The sequence below is a fragment of the Sciurus carolinensis genome, chromosome 14 (genome assembly GCF_902686445.1).
Source record: "Sciurus carolinensis chromosome 14, mSciCar1.2, whole genome shotgun sequence".
NCBI classification, from domain to species: domain Eukaryota; kingdom Metazoa; phylum Chordata; class Mammalia; order Rodentia; family Sciuridae; genus Sciurus; species Sciurus carolinensis.
Window position 1 is genome coordinate 77,992,261 of NC_062226.1, and position 19,973 is coordinate 78,012,233.

Consider the following 19,973-nt stretch of genomic DNA (forward strand, 5'->3'; position numbering starts at 1 on the left):
CAATCTCAGTGGGATCCTTGTTGGGGGATTGGGTGGGTGGGTTTCCTCATGTTGTCAGAGGTCTGGACATGCACATCAACTGAAGTGGATTCCCCTCTCTTTTTTGCATGTATATGTCCTTTCATGTGTAATTAATTATCTTATTTATTCTAATACTTCTCTCTGTTTCTCATGTATGAGTAGATGCCAAGATGTGGAACCTGAGGTCCCTCTCTGCTTGTTCCTCCTGGAGTCCTTGTTGCTGTTTTAGGGCTTTTGTCTCCATTCTTCTTTTAGTTAGGGCAATTCAGGGCTGAGGTGGAGTAGATTGTGTGTGAAGGGAGATTTACTGGTGCTTGGTTGAGATGTGAGTATTTCTCAGGTGCAGGATCTCTTCTGTGTGGTGTCGAAGTGTCCCTATATCTGTTAGAGGGAGGGAGGAGCGAGGAGTGGCACTAAAGTCAGCAACAGTCTTAAGCTTTATGTTCAATGCCCAGTGTCTGCTTTGATGTCTGTAATAGTATTTACCACCTATATAGGAGTAATGGGGTTGGCCCTTAGCATTAGTACCAATAAAAGAAAAACAAAAACCTGTGAACTAGATCAGGAATTCAACAGCAGGTGTCCACTGTGTCGTTTGGTATATTAGTGATCACCCCAACTTGAATGAGGTGGGAATTACATAGTTTTATCAGTAGTTTGGGTTTTGGTCTCTTGTATTCTTTGTATTAAAGTATAGCATGACATTAGTTTATGAGTGGAGCCAGGTGCACTCTTTTGGTTGGGTTTAGTTCAGCAGCAGAGTCTCTAACCTGTGAACTCTTGAGTGTTCTTTGGGTTCCCTGCACCTCATAGATCGGACCAAAATAAACAATAGTATCATATGTTGTATACAGTACACAGCATTAAAGTAAATACCCAGTTCCTAGTACATTAAGTAGCATCAAAAAACAGTAATGGTAGATTTAGCAATTATCAACAGTATAAACAGTAACCATGAGCTAGATCTGTCTTTAAAGCAAACAGCATGTGTCAAGTATATCATCCACAGCAGTAATGAATGTATCAGCATTAATGGTGGGGGCAGGAGTCCAGTCATCAGGGAGAATGAAGATTTATTAGTAAGTTAGAAAAGAGTTTACAATTTCAAAATGTGAACGGAGACAATGTAGCAGGAGTTTTTATACAGAAAGAAGGGAAAAACAGAAGAAGCAAATAAAGTGGTATTATATGTTTTGTTTGTGATTCTGTGTATAAAACCTTTAGTGTACTGAGATATAAAGTTTTATATATCTAATTTAATAACTGAAAAGACTTTAATAAATGAGGAATTTCATTGTGTGACAATTGCAAGACTCTTCAAGGAAAGAGAAGTTTTCCTATTACTATGTTAAATGACGTTGGTAGTTTGTCTTGTAGTATACCAGCATTGCATTTATTTTTTGTGGTGGTCTGTTGAGGGGAAGTCTTTTCACTGAAAGTGACATTCATGGTGTTCCCTGGAGGATGAGTAGATATTAAACTTGGTAGGAGGAATCATAGGAATGTATTTCTAGAAGAAGGAACTGTATGTACAGAAAAGCAGTGTTTTAGAGATCACATGTTTCCATCACCTTATTTACCTAAACAACATCATGTTACCTCATATATTTTATCTTTTCTCTTGTTATTCCGTGATCTTCAACTTGGGTCAGTTCTCCCTACCACCATATCAGTCTTTGTAATGTAGGGAAATTATTGTGAATGTTTTTTACGTACCTGTCCATGTTCTGTTGAACCTTGTAAGATTGCTTCTTTGAAGGAGAAGCACTACTAGCAACCACAGTAAGAATTACATAAGAAAGGGAGAAATATGGTGGGGTGTTACTGTAGCAAGAAAGAAAAACCAATAGAAGTATGTGTTTTGAACTTTTTCAGAACAAGGGGTAGATAACATGGCACCATCAGTATCAGTGTGCTTATTCCACATCTCTATTGTAACACTCTTGCAATTCTATACAGTAGGAATAGAATACCTACTCAGAATGTGTATTACTTTATATGGGAGATAAAAAGCTGACAAGTAAAAGAGAAACTATCAAGAGTGGGATATAAGGCAGTTGCCCCTGCATTGGGTTCTCAGCTTTTGGATACCAATTGGCTGGGCCACTGCTGTCACTAATAAACGCTGCTTCCTGCTGAATGCCCCACTGCCCTGTCTCTCTGTGCAAGAATCCCACCTTGGCATTAAAATCACAGTGGATGTAGTTGGAGACAAAAATATCACTAGCAGGAAAATTATCCCTTTTAAGAAAGTATTCTACAACCTGAAGTTGAACTCTGAACTATATTATGTAGAATGTGACTGTTTTAGCTTTGGCATGAATATACTTATTAATGAGAACCAGCTACATTCTATAAAAGGAAGAGATAACACAAATTTTATGTGAGAATCTGGTTATGTATCATAATGTGGTTATAATTTCTTATCCTTAAAGTTTAAAGCACTAGTATATTGAATTTTAATTCACATACTATTTGTGTTACTTATTAATAATAGTATTTTTTGTGTGATTTCTTAGGTGAATGATTTTAGATTTTTTTCTCCTGATTTATTTTTCTTTGTTAGTGTAGAAAACAGAATTCCAAGGTGGCCCACAAGATTTCTTCCCCCTGACTTATGTTCTCTCTACACAGTCTTTTCCCCTCCTGTGGATGTGGTTACGTTACTAATCAGTTAATGAGAGTGTCATTATTCTCAGTGAAACATTAAAAGTATGATGAAGCATCACGGAGATGTCCTCCTGCTATTTTGAAGGAATAAATTGCCATGTCATGGAAAGGGCCACATGGTGAGATCCTAGGAAACAGAAAGTGGTCCCTGGCTGACAGAATGCACATGGGGATCTTTGTGTTAGGGCTACAAGGAAATGAAATCGTCCATCAACTTGAAGGAAGTTGAAAGCAGGTCTTTCCGTAGTCAGCCCTGCATATGAAGATATAACCTGTCTATCCTTGATTTCATCAAAATTTCTGACCCATAATACTAGGAAATAATAATTTTGTTTTATTTTAAACCACTCAATTTGTGGGAATTTGTTTACGTAGTAATAGAAAACTAATATGTGTAGTGTTTTGCCCCATAAATAAGATGCTATTATAATAATTTATTTTAAATGTGGGAGCATCTTTGGAACTGGGCAGTAGACAGAGGTTACAGGAATTTTTATAATGATAGAGGAAGTCTAAATTATGTCAAGCATTCTCTTGATAGAAATGTGGGGAAGGAGAACACTACCAATGAGGACTCAGAAGGAGAATAATGTATATGTTATTGAAAACTTGGGGGAGGAGGAAATTGGTACACAGTGATACAAAAACTTTGCAGAGTTCTTATGGTTACATAGAAAGTGGAACTTGAGACAGACTTTGGTATATATAGCTAAAGAGTTTGCCACTTGCCTGGTTTGTTTTGTTGTTAATAAAATACTGGTGGAGAGAAATAAGTTGTGGGAAAAATGTTTAAAAGAACCAGAATTTAATGATTTTTATAATTCTCAACTTTCCAAATGGCAAAAGCTTCTAGAAGCCAGAAATGGGTGCCCAGAGTATAACCTGGAAAAAAAGATTTTTGATTGTATCTTTTGCTTGAACCTAAGAAAGATTAAGTGTTCAGTCACTCAGAGGTCCCCTTCACAAGATTAGGATGTGTTTCACATCTTAATTCAGAGGACCTCTAGAAAGCACAAGTCTTCTCATGAGGAGGACATGGTTTTCTAAAGAGATATTTGGATGTAGCTTTTGTCTAATAGAATGAATTCTCATGAAATCCACAAAAGACTTGCAAAGTTCTTGAGAAAATTATTTTACCTGAAACACTGCTAGGTTAGACTGACAAGGACAGAGTACCAAATGAAGACTCCTGAACCCCCAAAATTCTACTGTTGGGAAGTAGGAGGATAAAACTAGACAGCTGTAGATTTGCCCTATCTTTTATAAAGAAGGAAGGAAGATTCAGAGTGGCACTGAGAGAGAATTATTCCCAGGTTTGGAAACTGAATCAAGAAACTCATTTGCCTGGGTATATTTCAGGATTGTTTTGGACTCTGTTGACTCCTTTTTCTGTACTTTTTCCTCATTTGAATTATAATATCTGTAAACTATTGTCCTTTGTGTGTTCTACCATCAAATGCTGGGAGTGGTGGGCACTGGTAACTCATCTCAAATTTCATAGTTTTCAGAAGGAAAGAAATTGTGCTCCCAAAACTATATTTAATGGATTATATGCAGGAACTTCATCTGCACCTGGACATGATTTACATTTTAAAATCTTGTGTTGATAAAAGATAGATGAGATTCTGGACTTTTGAATCAATGAGAGATACAAATCAGATATACGATGAGACACTTGTAAATTTTACAGAGAGGGTAAATATATTTTGCATTTGGGAGAAAATAAATCATTGGGCAGGCTAGAGGGCAGAACTCTATTTACCACAGTTAGGGAAATTTCAGTTAGTTTATAATTATATTCAGAATTAATTAGGAAGTCTAATGTATTTGTAAATTTTCAGTTTGCCTTGTCTTTTATAGCTTTTCCTTATATAGATTAACTTCAATTCAGTTTTTACAGTGGAAAAATATTATGGTAAGATTTTATTTTAGTAAAGTAAAATACATAGTATTTATTTTAGGTTTTTCATATGTTTAAGAATATTTAAGAAGTGTTGAGACAGGCATGTGTGCTCCTTGTCTTTTGCCATGTGATGCCATGTGCCATCTCTGGACCCTGTCAGCAAAAATGGTCATTACCTGAACTGAGCTAATGCCAATGCCATGCCTTTGAACCTTGGAATGAAGTGATCTTTCTCAGGAATATGTTTCTTCCTAATAATATCAGCCACATTGCTTCACAGTGATTTGCATGCTCTTATATGAACACTTTAGTCTGACACATCAGATAAAACACTTCAGGTGACTATTGAACCCTCAGAAGGAAATAAGATGGGAAGAATTGGGATATAATCTACTTTGCAAAATAGTGAAATAGATGGGGGTTGCTATACTGGTGAGCTGGTGGAACTGAATTGAATTCCCTTGGCAAGTAAAATAGGAAAAATTTAATATCTTTGCCTGGGGAGTATGAGATGAAAATGCCAAGGGCCAGGAATCCAGGAACCTCTTAGTTGGATGATCCAGGCTTAGGATTTCTCATAAGATTGCAATGAAACTGCAGCTGGGAAATCAGTGTTCTTAAGCTTTACTTGGCAAGAGACCAAAGGACTGCTTGTGATATAGTTTCTGCCAAAGTGAGTGACCAGAGAGGAGAAAGATATCATTAGTGATGGGAGCTGCAGTGACTTTGAGAGCATAACCTCTCTATTTTATTGGTCACACATTGAAAGCCGCCTTACAGATGACTGTCATGAGATTTATGTTAAGACTTATGATCTCATTAACATATGCCAGCAATCTAAAGACGTAAAAATGACTACTATTCAGTTCATACTCAGTAGTATATGTATTAACTGACTTATTTTGATCAAATGGGTATTTGTTCTTATTTTTTTATATACCTTTATTTATTTTTATGCAGTGCTGAGAATCGAACCCAGTTACACATGCTAGGCAAGCACTTTACCACTGAGCTATAACCCCAGCCCCTGTTCTGATTTTTTGGTGCTCATGCCCAACCAGTTGTTAAATATTTTGATTTTTGTTCTTGAGATAGGTATTATTATCCTCATGTTATAGATATTGAGTATGAGGTTTCTAGAACTCTGTTCCTCATTAAATAAATGCCAAAACTGGGGAAACAACATTTCTATTTAATGTGTTGCATTAATATTATTGCAAATACAATTGTTATTACTTTGTTTATTATAAAGAATGGTTAGAGATTAAGAAGTGTGGAGTCACTTGTTTTTTTAGTTACTTTTTTATTTAACATAGCTATTACTACAAAGATCCTTTTTTTTTTTTTTTTTTTTTTTTTTTAACGGTGCTGGGGAATGAACCCAGGGCCTTGTACTTGCAAGGCAAGCACTCTACCAACTGAGCTATCTCCCCAGCCGCTACTATGAAGATCTTTAAATAGAAATATTTTAATATCTGAATGTTAATTTAGTGATAATAATTTTTCTCTTATAGGTTTTGCAGCCCTGTGACTTGTTTTATCAGTCTACTCAGACAGGTACAGATCCACAAGTGATTGATATATCAGTAAAATCCCTTACACTAAAGGTGGGTTAAAATATAATCACTCAAATCTTTAGTATACTTTTAAAAATTAATAAAACATAGAAACAAACAATTATTATACCAAGTTTTTTAATCATTAAGTAAGCATAAAAATTAGATTTTGAAAATATTTTTATAATGAATGTTATCCTATGTTTTATTACTGACATTTCCCTGTTTTTATTAATGTGTCTACTATTCTTATAGTACATATAGTTGAAATTACATTTGATAGTTAAGAATTTACAAGATTCATGTAAATACTTAACAGATTGTAGTTAGATTTGGTAATTTAAAAATTAATGTAGGCAATAAATTATATCTCCTATTTTGTGTTAGTAATGTTTAATATTATTTCTTATGATTATTTAGCAGATATAATCTATTTTGAAATAATTTTTTTCCATTTAGGTTTCACCAGTTATCATAAATACCATGATTACTATAACTTCAGCACTTTATACAACTAAAGAAACCTCTCCAAAAGAAATGGCTTCTTCTTCAGCACATTTATGGGAAAAGAAGGATACAAAGAATTTAAAAATGTGGTTTCTTGAAGGATCAAATGAAACTGAAAAAATAACTCCCTCAGTTGAATTGGTACCCAAAGGAGAGATGATGAAATTGAACATTGATTCTATTTTTCTGGTTCTTGAGGCTGGAGTTGGTCATAGAACAGTGCCTATGCTTTTAGCAAAGTCTTCTTTTTCAGGGGAATGCAAAAACTGGAGTAGCCTTATAAATCTCCACTGTCAGCTTGAGCTAGAAGTAAGTATATGTAGTATTTTTCTAGTTTTTAATAACAAATAATACTATGCATAAAATATTTGGGGAATCTTATGTAGCTATTTAAATTATGTTTTTAAAGAGGATTTTATCTCAAGTAAATGGTGAAGGGCAAATCTGAACCATAAAGATAGCCAGCCAACTGAGGAAGGTGCTGAGGAAGGGATTATAATTGTAGGAAGCTCCTGAATGACATGCAGCATGGTTTTCATGCAGAGGAATAGCATGGCCAGAAGGCATATGGTTATGGGAACCATCATGGAAGATCATTTTCTAAAAATATCAAAATGCTTCACTTAAAAAAAAAAATAAAAAATTCTCCCTTTAGGTTCATTATTATAATGAAATGTTTGGCGTATGGGAGCCTTTGCTTGAACCATTAGAAATTGATCAGACCGAAGACTTCAGACCGTGGAATCTTGGAATCAAGGTATATATATATATATATATTTTTAATGTATACATTTCTGTATAACAAATATATACGTATATATAACACACACACACACACACACATATATATAGAAAGTGTGTGTGTTTAATGACTTTTTCTTTTTTAATTTGTTTTTAATTGTCGATGGACCTTTATTTTATATATTTATATGTGCTGCTGAAAATCAAACCCAGTGCCTACACATGTAGGCAAGCACTCTACCACTGAGCCACAACCCCAGTCCTGATGATTTTGTTTTCTTTGAGCAGTTTATATTCATGAGAAGAAACAGAGATTTTTCTATATTCCTTTTGCCCCTCTACATACATGCCTGATTTCGTATCACCATCCCCCATCAAAGTATATTTGAAGTCTGAAAAGTTTTCAAAAATTGATGTCCATACCACATTAGACACTTTAATTTAATCATAGCAAAGTTGAAGTTTTCTCATGTGGTTTTGTCCACATGCTTCCCTGTTTGACCTCTGAATGTGATTTTTCAAATCCAAAGCCAGTGCCACCTGTCCTTCTAATACAAATAGCTTAACATTGCTTATGTACAAGGCACTGTTCTGAATAACATATATTTGCTTTAATCCTCACAACCCCACCACCACCACTGAAAATGATGCAGTTTTTATCAACATTTGTGACATTTGTGACTGAACTATTGGTTAGTGGACTTCCTTAAATAATAAAAACTGCAAAGTAGAATAGATGGGATGCAAATTCAGCTGCAGTTCCCATTCTTCACTACTCTATTATAATGCCTTTGTGTTCTTTTAGGTTTTAGTCTGTACGAAGTTCCCTTTGCTTTCTGGAAGGAGTATTTATCTAACAGTTTTATAGTCTGTCTTTCTATCCATAGAAACTATACAGAGAAGAACGTGTATTATTTTTTGCTTGAAAGATGTGCATTTATGTTATCATGATAATTTATGTTATCATGATAATGTGCTTTAAGATGGACAAAATGGTGCTTCTGAAGCAAAGATTTTAGTATTACCAGCATGTTTTCTGCCTAATAGTGACTAGCCAACCTACAAAGAAATTTTTAGGGGCTTATAACCGGTTAAAGTAACAACAGAAGTGGCTAACTTGGCATGACCAGGTATTATGTATTATATCACTTGATTTCATTTTCTAGATATTTTAGATGAAGGATTTAGATTCAGGAATTCCTTTGGTAATTTTTAAGTCAAAATATGCATGACCAGTAGGTCTTTGAATCCTAAAAAAGGGTAAAAGTTATTGATTCTTACAATGGCATGTCCAAGTAGTTTGAGTAAGGCATTAGAATGCATAGAATTTATTGCCCTTTCTAACTGTATTATTGGATTTGTCTCAAGTTTGTTTTTACTTTGTAGAATGAATTATGTTGTGTTCTCAGAAGGGAATTCTTTTCTTATATGTCATAATTTATCATTTTAGATGAAAAAGAAAGCAAAAAAAGCTATTGTTGAGTCAGATACTGAGGAAGAAAACTACAAAGTACCAGAATATAAAACTGTCATCAGTTTCTATTCAAAAGATCAGTTAAACATTACATTATCCAAATGTGGCCTTGTAATGTTAAGTAATTTAGTTAAGGTAAGAAAATTTATAACTTTAAATGTTGATATACTGGTCTGAGTTGACCCTTTTATTGAGTATATTTATCGTTAATTTTATTGTCATGTGTCCCTTCGTATTCTGTTAATCATTTAGTTTTCCACATTTCATTTAAGAAAACTGTCCCTCATTAGGCATTTACAGAAGCTGCTACTGGATCTTCAGCTGCCTTCATAAGGGATCTAGCACCATTTATGATTTTAAATTGTCTTGGACTTACTATCTCTGTTTCACCGAGTGATTCTTTTAATGTACTCAATGTTCCTATGGCAAAATCATACATATTGAAAAATATGGAGAGTTTAAGTATGGATTATGTACGAAGTAAGGACAATGACCATTTTAATGCAATGACCAGCCTAAGCAGCAAACTCTTCTTCATTCTTCTTAGTAAGTGATAAATTTCCTTCTTGACATTTTATTCAAAATTACATTTTACCCATTGTAGTGTCTTATAGGGTGTATGTGTATGTATGTGTGTGTGCGTGTGTTGTTGTGATGGTGTGGTGGTTTTTTTAATAGGTTGAGACCTTTTTTATCCTTTGTAGTGCTTTGGTTCCTTTTGTCATTAAATCTTTGTTGTCCAAATTTGACATTATTTAGAGCAGGGTAATTAACTGCTAGGGAGGAAAAACTGTTATATCTCTTTCAGTTTTTATAGACCATAAGTATTAGTGAATATTTTAGTCGTATGTGGTATAAAGTATTAGATGTTCCACCAGTTTTGTAGCATTGTGAATCAAAAACAGCTTGAATTCATACAAAATTCTTAAATTATCACAATATCTAGTCATTATGAAGAACAGTCCCAAATCCTTACCCATACCACTTTCTGATACTCTTGATATTTATGTAGTTATTAGGAGGGCATCATTTGAAAAGGGTAATTAGATTTGGGGAAGAGGGGGCAGGCTATGAAAATATTACTCATTCTTGTAGTTAAGAAATAATGCATAATGGGTGTTTCAGAGCATTTCAGTGAATTGATCAATTTACCTCTGTTTGCTTTTGCATTAACATTTCCATGAATGGAAATAGAGTGAGTGAAATTTATATAAATGAGTAACTTCACACCTCAGTACAACATGTATATATTAGATAAGTATATATAAAAGTTTGTTTAACCAAATCCAAGATATATCTAAATATTTAACAGAAATAACTGGAAAAAATGAAAACTAAAAAATTGTAGTTCCCTTGGTATTTTCCAGTGTCTGTCTCAAGGTATTAGTCAGTGACAGCAAACCAGAGATCATTGTTCTTGAATTTTATAATAATTCTCATTGCTCAGATATTTTTTAAAGGTTTAAACTAGGCACAGTGATGCATGCCTGAAATCCCAGCTACTCAGGAGTCTGAGACAGGAAGATCACAGCCTGAGGCCAACTTAGACCCTGTCTCAAATTTAAAAATTCATAATAAAAAGAAGTAGGATGTAGCTCAGGAGTAGAGAGTACCCCTGGTTTCAATCACCAGTATCACAAAAAAAATTAAAAAATAAAAGTTTTAAGATATTTTTTGTATTAACATACTTAATATACAGTGAATTACAATAAAAATTTTCAAACATCTTTATTTAATTTAGCCCCTGTTAACCACTCAACTGCTGATAAGATTCCTTAACAAAGTAGGACGAACGTCTGTACACTGTAAGACACAGAGAATCTGGAGTTGAAAGATCTATTGTTTGTCAAATTGATGCAGTAGAAGGAAGTAAGAAGGTAACAATTCGCTCCCCAGTGCAGGTATGAAATGATTGATTTTTTTTTTTTTTTTTTGGTGTTGGGGGAGGTTCTATTATGCTTACCTATGTGTTGGTTTAAAAAAAAAAACAAATTATTATTAAAAAGTTACGGCTATAATAGAAGTAGTTAATATCAAAGAAGAATATCTCATCAGTAGCTATACTATTAGTAGAATTTGTTCAGTATATGTCTTATAATTTTTTATAGAATGGCTTTATTAGATATTTTGTTAGAAAAACCACCAATATTTTCTTAAGGTTTTTACAGTATATATATCCTTTCTTTGTAATTAGAGACAAATTATATAGCTTTATCTAGGTATATGCAATAAATTGCATATATTTTAAGTTGAGTTTTGATACAAAAATACACTTATGAAACCTTGATCACAGTCAAGATAAAAAGCATGGTTTTTATCCAAAAAACTTCCCCTTCTCCCTACTTCCCCCTTCCTACATATCTACCGATCTCAGTGTGAATTATTATATAGTCTTGAATTTTATATAAATGGAATGGAATACAGAATGGAATTGAGCTTCTTTCACTCCATTTTATATGTATCAGCTTCTGTGAATAGTGTTGTTACCCTTACTTGCTGAGAAGTAATCCATTGTATGGAGATATCACATATCCATTTTGAGTGACTCATTGTATACATTGCAAGGTAAAGATTGAGGTTCAGTTTTCCAGATGACTTTCCAATTGCTACAACTCAGATTATATTTTTCCCTACAAATTTTCTTGATACTTGCCAAAAATTAATTGACCATGTATGCAGATGGTTCATTTCTGAACTTAATATTCTGTTTCATTACTCTGTTTGTCTTTATGTTGGTACCATATTGTCTTGATTACTAAATCTTTTGAAATCAGGTAGTAAAAGTTGTCCCTCTTAGTTCTTTTCTGAAGTTCTTCGGATATTGTAGGTTCTTTCTATTTCTGTTTCAATTTTAGTCACGTTATCTATTTTTATCAAAACAAGCTAAAATTGACTTTTTTTAATTTTAATATTCACTTATCCATTACTAGCATTTAGAAATAGATTATTTTTCTGTTAACCCAGATTGTACAACCTTACTAGACTCATACATTCTAGTAGATTTAAACAGTTGTGTAGCTATAGACAATAAAGACATTTTTATTTCATCATTTCCAATCTGGGTGTGTTTTATTTTATTTTTTCTTGCCTTTTTATTTTTCTGAGTTTATTGAGAAGATCTTAAAATTTTTGTTGGGATGACAGATTACATTGATTTAAAAATGTTCAATCAACTCTGCATTCCTAGGATAAATCTCATTTGATCTTGAAGTACTGTTAAACTTTTGGTATATTATTAGACTGTTTGCTAAAATTGTGATTAAAATTTTTGGATCTATATTCAAAAAGAATTTTGGTCTAGAATCTTAATGTATTGTGTGTCTTGTGGAAAAGTTTTAAACTATGATTTTAATTGATTCGATTAATAGGTATTGGGCTGTTCAGATTAAACACTACTTTTTTTTTTTTTTTTTTGATGATGTTAGGTACCAAATCCAGGACCTTGCACTTGCTAGGCAAATGTTCTACCATCTACATCTAGAGCTATACCGTCTTTTCTATTTAAGTGAACTCTTTCATTCGTGAAATTTGTTTATCTCACCTAAATTGATGAATTTGGTAACATTAAATTGTTCTTATTATCCCATATTTTAACATGTGTGAATTTGAAGTGACAATTTTTAGAGCAATGACCTTAAATAGACTTTATTTAAAATGCATCATTAGATACTTAAAACATTTTGTTTATTGTAATTTACCTACTTCCCTCAATGCAAACAAACCAATTGACATATCCAGGTTACTATTCATATTTTTAATACCAATAAAAGAGACAAGCTGCATGTCTATGAGGGATTAGGTAAGTACTCCATAGAACCATTTCAAATGAAAAAGAATTTAGAAGGAGGAAAGGGAAGACAGGAAGGAAGGAAGGATAAAAGTGAAAAAGGAGTAAAAAGAAAAGAAAGAAAAACAATAGAATCAAAGATTGCTACAATATATTATTGGAAGTACCCATACATTAAAACATTTTTTTCAAAAGCAGAAATAGAGATTTAAAATAGCATATATAAAACTGAATATTTGTTGTGAATTACAGGTGTGTGTGTGTGTGTGTATGTGTGTATGTGTGTGTGTTTGTGGTTTTGTTATTGTACAGATAAACAAAATATTTCAGGTATTATACCAATAAGTTCTTTATAGATAGAATGATTTAGAATTTCTTTGTTTTTTGTATTTTTAAATGTTGTGATATATAAATTCATTACTTTTGGTATTCAGAAGAAATAGAATCTGTCGTCATGGTCACAGAAGTAGTTAATAGTAGAGCCAGGATTTGATCTCTGATTTTTTGTTGTTTTTGTTTTGTTTTGTTTGGTTTTGTTTGTTTTACCTTAGTTATCCGTGTTCCTTCTCCTATTACTGTGCGGCTATATAGTGATAAAATTTAGGATGAACTTAGGCTTCAGCATACATTTTTTTTTTATTGTAAACAAATGAGATACATGTTGTTTCTCTGTACATGGCATAAAGGCATACCATTTGTGTAATCATAAATTTACATAGGGTAATGTTGTTTGATTCATTCTGTTATTTTTCCCTTCCCCCCCACCCCTCCCACCCCTCTTTTCCCTCTATACAGTCCTTCCTTCATCCATTCTTGCCCCCCTCCCTAACCCTAACTCTAACCCTAACACTAACCCCTCCCACCCCCCATTATGTGTCATCATCCACTTATTAGTGATATCATTCGTCCTTTGGTTTTTTGAGATTGGCTTATCTCACTTAGCATGATATTCTCCAATTTCATCCATTTGCCTGCAAATGCCATAATTGTATCATTCTTTATGGCTGAGTAATATTCCATTGTATATATATACCACAGTTTCTTTATCCATTAATCAATTGAAGGACATCTAGGTTGGTTCCACAATCAGGCTATTGTGAACTTGAGCAGCTATGGACATTGATGTGGCTGTATCTCTGTAGTATGCTGATTGTAAATCCATTGGGTATAGGCCAAGGAGTGGGATAGCTGGGTCAAATGGTGGTTCCATTCCAAGTTTTCTAAGGAATCTCCACACTGCTTTCCAGAGTGGCTGCACTAATTTGCAGCCCCACCAGCAATGTATGAGTGTACCTTTTTCCCCACATCCTCACCAACACCTATTGTTGCTTGTATTCTTGATAATCGCCATTCTAATTGGGGTGAGATGGAATCTTAGGGTGGTTTTGATTTGCATTTCTCTGATTACTAGAGATGTTGAACATTTTTCCATATGTTTGTTGATTGCTTGTAGGTCTTCTTCTGTGAAGTGTCTGTTCATTTCCTTAGCCCATTTGTCGATTGGATTCTTTGCATTCTTGGTGTAGAATTTTTTGAGTTCTTTATAGATTCTGGAGATTAGTGCTCTATCTGAAGTATGATTGGCAAAGATTTTCTGCCACTCTGTAGGCTCTTTCTTCACATTGCTGATAGTTTCCTTTGCTGAGAGAAAGCTTTTTAGTTTGAATCTATCCCAGTTATTGATTCTTGCTTTTATTTCTTATGCTATGGGAGTCCTGTTGAGGAACTCTGGTCCCAAGCCAACATGTTGAAGCTCTGGACCTACTTTTTCTTCTATAAGATGCAAGGTCTCTGGTCTGATTCCGAGGTCCTTAATCCATTTTGAGTTTAGTTTCATGCATGGTGAGAGATATGGGTTTAGTTTCATTCTGTTGCATATGGATTTCCAATTCTCCCAGCACCATTTGTTGAAGAGGCTATCTTTTCTCCATTGCATATTTTTGGCCCCTTTGTCTAGTATGAGAAAATTGTATTTATTTGGGTTTGTGTCCGTGTCCTCTATTCTGTACCATTGGTCTACCTTTTTATTTTGGTACCAATACCATGCCGTTTTTGTTACTATTCCTTTGTAGTATAGGTGAAGTTCTGGTATTGCAATACCCCCTGCTTCACTCTTTCTGCTAAGGATTGCTTTAGCTATTCTGGGTTTCTTATTCTTCCAGATGAATTTCATAATTGCTTGCTCTATTTCTGTAAGGTATACCATTGGGATTTGGATTGGAATTGCATTGAATCTGTATAGCACTTTTGGTAGTATGGCCATTTTGACAATATTAATTCTTCCTATCCAAGAACATGGGAGATCTTTCCATCTTCTAAGGTTTTCTTTAATTTCTTTCTTTAGTGTTCTGTAGTTCTCATTGTAGAGGTCTTTCACCTCTTTTGTGAGATTGATTCCCAAGTATTTTATTTTTTTCGATGCTATTGTGAATGGGGTAGTTTTCCTAATTTCTCTTTCTGAAGATTCATCACTTATGTATAAAATGCATTGGATTTATGTGCATTGATCTTATATCCTGCTACTTTACTGAATTCGCTTATGAGTTCTAAAAGTTTCTGGTGGAATTTCCTGGTTCCTCTAAGTATATAATCATGTCATCAGCAGATAGGGATAGTTTAAGTTCTTCTTTTCCTATTCGTATCCCTTTAATTTCTTTGGTCTGTCTAATTGCTCTGGCTAGAGTTTCAAGGACGATATTGAAAAGAAGTGGTGAAAGAGGGCATCCCTGCCTTGTTCCAGTTTTTAGGGGGAATGCTTTCAGTTTTTCACCATTTAGAATGATATTAGCCATGGGCTTAGCATAGATGGCCTTTACAATGTTAAGGAATGTTCCCACTATCCCTATTTTTCTAGTGTTTTGAGCATGAAGGGGTGCTGTATTTTATCAAATGCTTTTTCTGCATCTATTGAAATAATCATGTGATTCTTGACTTTAAGTCTATTGATAGGATGAATTACATTTATTGATTTCCTGATGTTGAACCAACCTTGCATCTCTGGAATGAAACCCACTTGATCATGGTGCACTATCTTTTTAATATGTTTTGTATGCGATTTGCTAAAATTTTGTTTAGAATTTTTGCATCGATGTTCATTAAGGATATTGGTCTGAAATTTTCTTTCCTCGATGTGCCTCTGTCTGGTTTAGTTATCAGGGTAATATTGGCTTCATAGAATGAGTTTGGGAGAGTTCCCTCCTCTTCTGTTTTATGGAATACTTTGAGAAGTATTGGAATGAGCTCTTCTTTAAAGGTTTTGTAGAACTCGACTGAGAACCCATCTGGTCCTGGACTTTTCTTTGTTGGTAGGCTTTTGATGACCTCTTCCTATTTCATTGCTTGAAATTGATTTATTTAAGTTGTATATGTCCTCCTTGTTCAGTTTAGGCAATTTATACGTCTCTAGAAACCTGTTGATGTCTTTGAAATTTTCTATTTAGTTGGAGTATAGATTTTCAAAATAGCTTCTAATTATGTTTTGTATTTCAGTCGTGTCTGTTGTGATATTTCCTTGTGCATTCTGAATTTTAGTGATTTGGGTTTTCTCTCGTCTTCTCTTTGTTAGTGTGGCTAAAGGTTTATCAATTTTGTTTATTTTTTCGAAGAACCAACTATTTATTTTGTCAATTTTTTGTATTGTTTCTTTTGTTTCAATTTCGTTGATTTCAGCTCTGAGTTTAACTATTTCCTGTCTTCTACTACTTTTGATGTTGGTCTGTTCTTCTTTTTCTAGGGCTTTGAGCTGTAGTGTTAGGTCGTTGATTTGTTGAGTTTTACTTCTTTTATTAAATGCGCTCCATGACATAAATTTTCCTCTAAGTACTGCTTTCATAGTGTCCCAGAGATTTTGATATGATGTTTCTTTGTTCTCATTTACCTCTAAGAATTTTTAAATTTCCTTCCTAATATCTTCTGTTATCCATTCATCATACAATAGCATATTGTTCAATCTCCAGGTGTTGGAGTAGTTTCTGTTTTTTACTCTTTCATTTATTTCTAATTTCAATCCATTATGATCTGATAGAATACAAGGTAGTGTCTCTATCTTCTTGTATTTGCTAACTTTAGCTTTGTGGCATGATATATGGTCTATTTTAGAGAAGGATCCATGTGCTGCTGAGAAGAAAGTGTATTCGCTCTTGGTTGGATGGTATATTCTATAAATGTCTGTTAAGTCTAAATTATTGATTGTGTTATTGAGATCTATGGTTTCTTTGTTCAATTTTTGTTTGGAAGATCTGTCCAGTGGTGAGAGAGGCGTGTTAAAATCACCTAGTATTATTGTGTTATGGTCTATTTGGTTTCTAAAATTGAGAAGGATTTGTTTGACATACATGGATGAGCCACTGTTTGGGGCATAGATGTTTATGATTGTTATATCTTGCTGATTTATGGTTCCCTTAAGCAGTATGAAATGTCCTTCTTTATCCGTTCTGACTAACTTTGGCTTGAAGTCCACATTATCTGAAATGAGGATGGATACTCCAGCTTTTTTGCTGAGTCCCTGTGCATGGTATGTTTTTCCCCATCCTTTCACCTTTAGTCTGTGGGTAGCTCTTTCTATGAGATGAGTCTCTTGCAGACAACATATTGTTGGATCTTTCTTTTTAATCCAATCTGCCAGTCTATGTCTTTTGCTTGATGAATTCAGGCCATTAACATTCAGAGTTATTATTGAGATATAATTTGTATTCCCAGTCATTTGGTTCATTTTTTTAATTTTATTTATTCATTTATTTTTTTTTGACACAACTTGGTTCCTCCTTTATTTGACAGTTCCTTTAGGATAATTCCTCCCTTTGCTGATTTGCTGCTTTGTTTTTTATCTCTTCCTCATGGAATATTTTGCTGAGAATGTTCTGTAATGCTGGCTTTCTTTTTGTAAATTCTTTTAGCTTTTGTTTATCATGGAATGATTTTATTTCATCGTCAAATTTGAAGGTAAGTTTTGCTGGGTATAAGATTCTTGGTTGGCATCCATTTTCTTTCAAGGCTTGAAAAATGTTGTTCCAGGCCCTTCTAGCTTTTAGGGTCTGGATTGAAAAATCTGCTGATATCCGTATTGGTTTCTCCCTGAATGTAATTTGGTTCTTTTCTCTCACAGCCTTCAAAATTCTGTCTTTATTTTGTATGTTAGGTATTTTCATCATAATATGCCTTGGTGTGGGTCTGTTGTAATTTTGTGTATTTGGAGTCCTACAAGCCTCTTGAACTTGATTTTCCATTTCATTCTTCAGATTTGGGAAATTTTCTGATTTTATTTCATTGAATAGATTGTTCTTTCCTTTGGTTGTTTCTCTAAGCCTTCCTCAATCCCAATAATTCTTAAATTTGGCCTTTTCATGATATCCTATAGTTCTTGGAGATTCTGTTCATGATTTCTTACCATCTTCTCTGTTTGTTCAACTTTGTTTTCAAGGTTAAATATTTTGTCTTCAATATCTGAGGTTCTGTCTTCCAGGTGTTCTATTCTATTGGTTGTGCTTTCTATGGAGTTCTTATTTTGGTTTATTGTTTCCTTCATTTCAAGGATTTCTGTTTTTTTTTTTTTTTTTTTTCAATATCTCTAACTCTTTATTGAAATGGTCTTTTGCTTCCTGTATTTGCTCTTTTAACTGTCGATTGGTGCTATCATTCAATGCCTGCATTTGCTCTTTCATCTCATCATTCAATGCCTGCATTTGCTCTTTCATCTCATCGTGTGCTTCCCTGATCATTTTAATTATGTACATTCTGAACTCCCTTTCTGTCCTTTCTTCTGCCATGCTGTTGTTGGATTTTATTGATGTAACATCTAGATTTGTTTGGGGCCTTTTCTTCCCTTGTTTTCTCATATTGTTCAGGTATCAGTGGACCATTAAGATATTGCACATTTCCTCTATTGACATATAGTGTCCCTGAAGATTTCTAGTATATGACTTCCTAGCCTTCCGTATCCTGAAGTCTTGGAGGAAGTTGATAATGCGGTGCTCCACAAGGAAGCTCCCTCTCTAGGGTTGGTGACCCTCAGGTGGGGTATATTCCCTGCTAGTGGACAGAGGTGCCTCCACTTGTTGACCATTGGTCATCCAAAGGGGAACTAGGCTGCGGGCTGAGGCAAGGCCTGTTTGTGCCTGTGTCTCTGGTTTTACCGTCCTTGTGGGAAAACCTCACCCGGCAGGGAAGACTCACCCGGTGGGGAGGTCTCGCTGGTCAGTTCCCCTCCTAGAGGTTCCCCTCAATCTACAACTACTGCCTGGGCTGGGCTGCCTTCCTCTGCAACGTTCCCAGGGGCCCGGACCTACCTCCTGGGCCTGGGAGCCTCACCCTTCGCAGACGAGTCTCCTTAGGCTGCCTCTCCTCAGAGAATCTGCCCGCAGTCCTGGAAACTTCGCTCTGCCCCTAGGAGTGTGTCTGTGCGGCTCTTCCAGCAAGAAGCCGCCTAGGTCCTGGGACCCTGCTCCGCACCTAATCGCCTGGCTATGCGGCCTCTCCTGTGAGCCGCCACCTGGAGACCCGTAGAATAGCTCCGAGACCCAGAGACCCGCCACACACCTCTTCCTCCGGACAGCTGCCTGGTGTTCCGATGCAGTCACTAGGAGTCCAAGCAACTCACTTCGCGTCTCCTCCTCCCGCCAACTGCCTGTAGCCCTAGGCAGTCGCTCCGAGTCCACGTGACCCTCCCCGTTCCTCCTCCTCCTCGCGGTAGCCCCCCGGGTGTTCAGGAGCGGTCGCTCCGAGACCAAGCGACCCACTGCGCTCCTCCTCCAGGCAGGCCCCCGGTGTTCAGGAGCGGTCGCTTTGAGTCCAAACAACTCACCACTTTCCTCCTCCTCTGAGCAGCCACCCGGAGCTCTGATGCAGTCACTCCTAGACCAAGCTACCCGCCACGCTTCTCCTCTTCCTCCGGGCAGCCCCCTGGTGTTCAGAATGGTCTATCTGAGTCCAAACAGTTCGCCACGCAGTTCCTCCTCTGGCAACCGCCTGTAGCTCTGGTGTAGTCCCTCCGAGTCCAAGCGACCTGCCGCGCTTCTCCTCCTCCTCCTCTTCCTCCGGACAGCCCCCCTGTGTTCAGAAGCGATCGCTCTGAATCCAAGCAGCTGGCCACACAGCTCCTCCTCAGCAGCCGCCCAGAGCCCCAGTGTTTGCTCCGAGCGCTGTGCTGAGCAGCCACCTATACGATGATCCCAGTTGTCCAAGTTCACTGCTCCAGCGGGGGAGGGGTTTCTTGCTGGGCAACTCTACTTCACAAAGTTCCCTGAGTTCCGGGACTACCGCCCCATCCGGGACGCCTCCTCAATGGGAGAGACTCACCTGGCGGCTTTGAGTTGGTCC

General features: G+C 35.7%; 1 protein-coding gene across 1 annotated transcript in view; it reads left to right on the forward strand.

Moving 5' to 3' along the window:
* Positions 1-19,973, forward strand: part of Vps13a (vacuolar protein sorting 13 homolog A) — a 268,516-nt gene that overhangs the window by 144,489 nt on the left and 104,054 nt on the right. Inside the window, 7 exon segments of the mRNA XM_047525841.1 lie at positions 6,109-6,201; positions 6,610-6,966; positions 7,313-7,414; positions 8,849-9,007; positions 9,163-9,418; positions 10,614-10,646; positions 10,649-10,773. Coding sequence (XP_047381797.1) covers positions 6,109-6,201; positions 6,610-6,966; positions 7,313-7,414; positions 8,849-9,007; positions 9,163-9,418; positions 10,614-10,646; positions 10,649-10,773 — 1,125 coding nt within the window.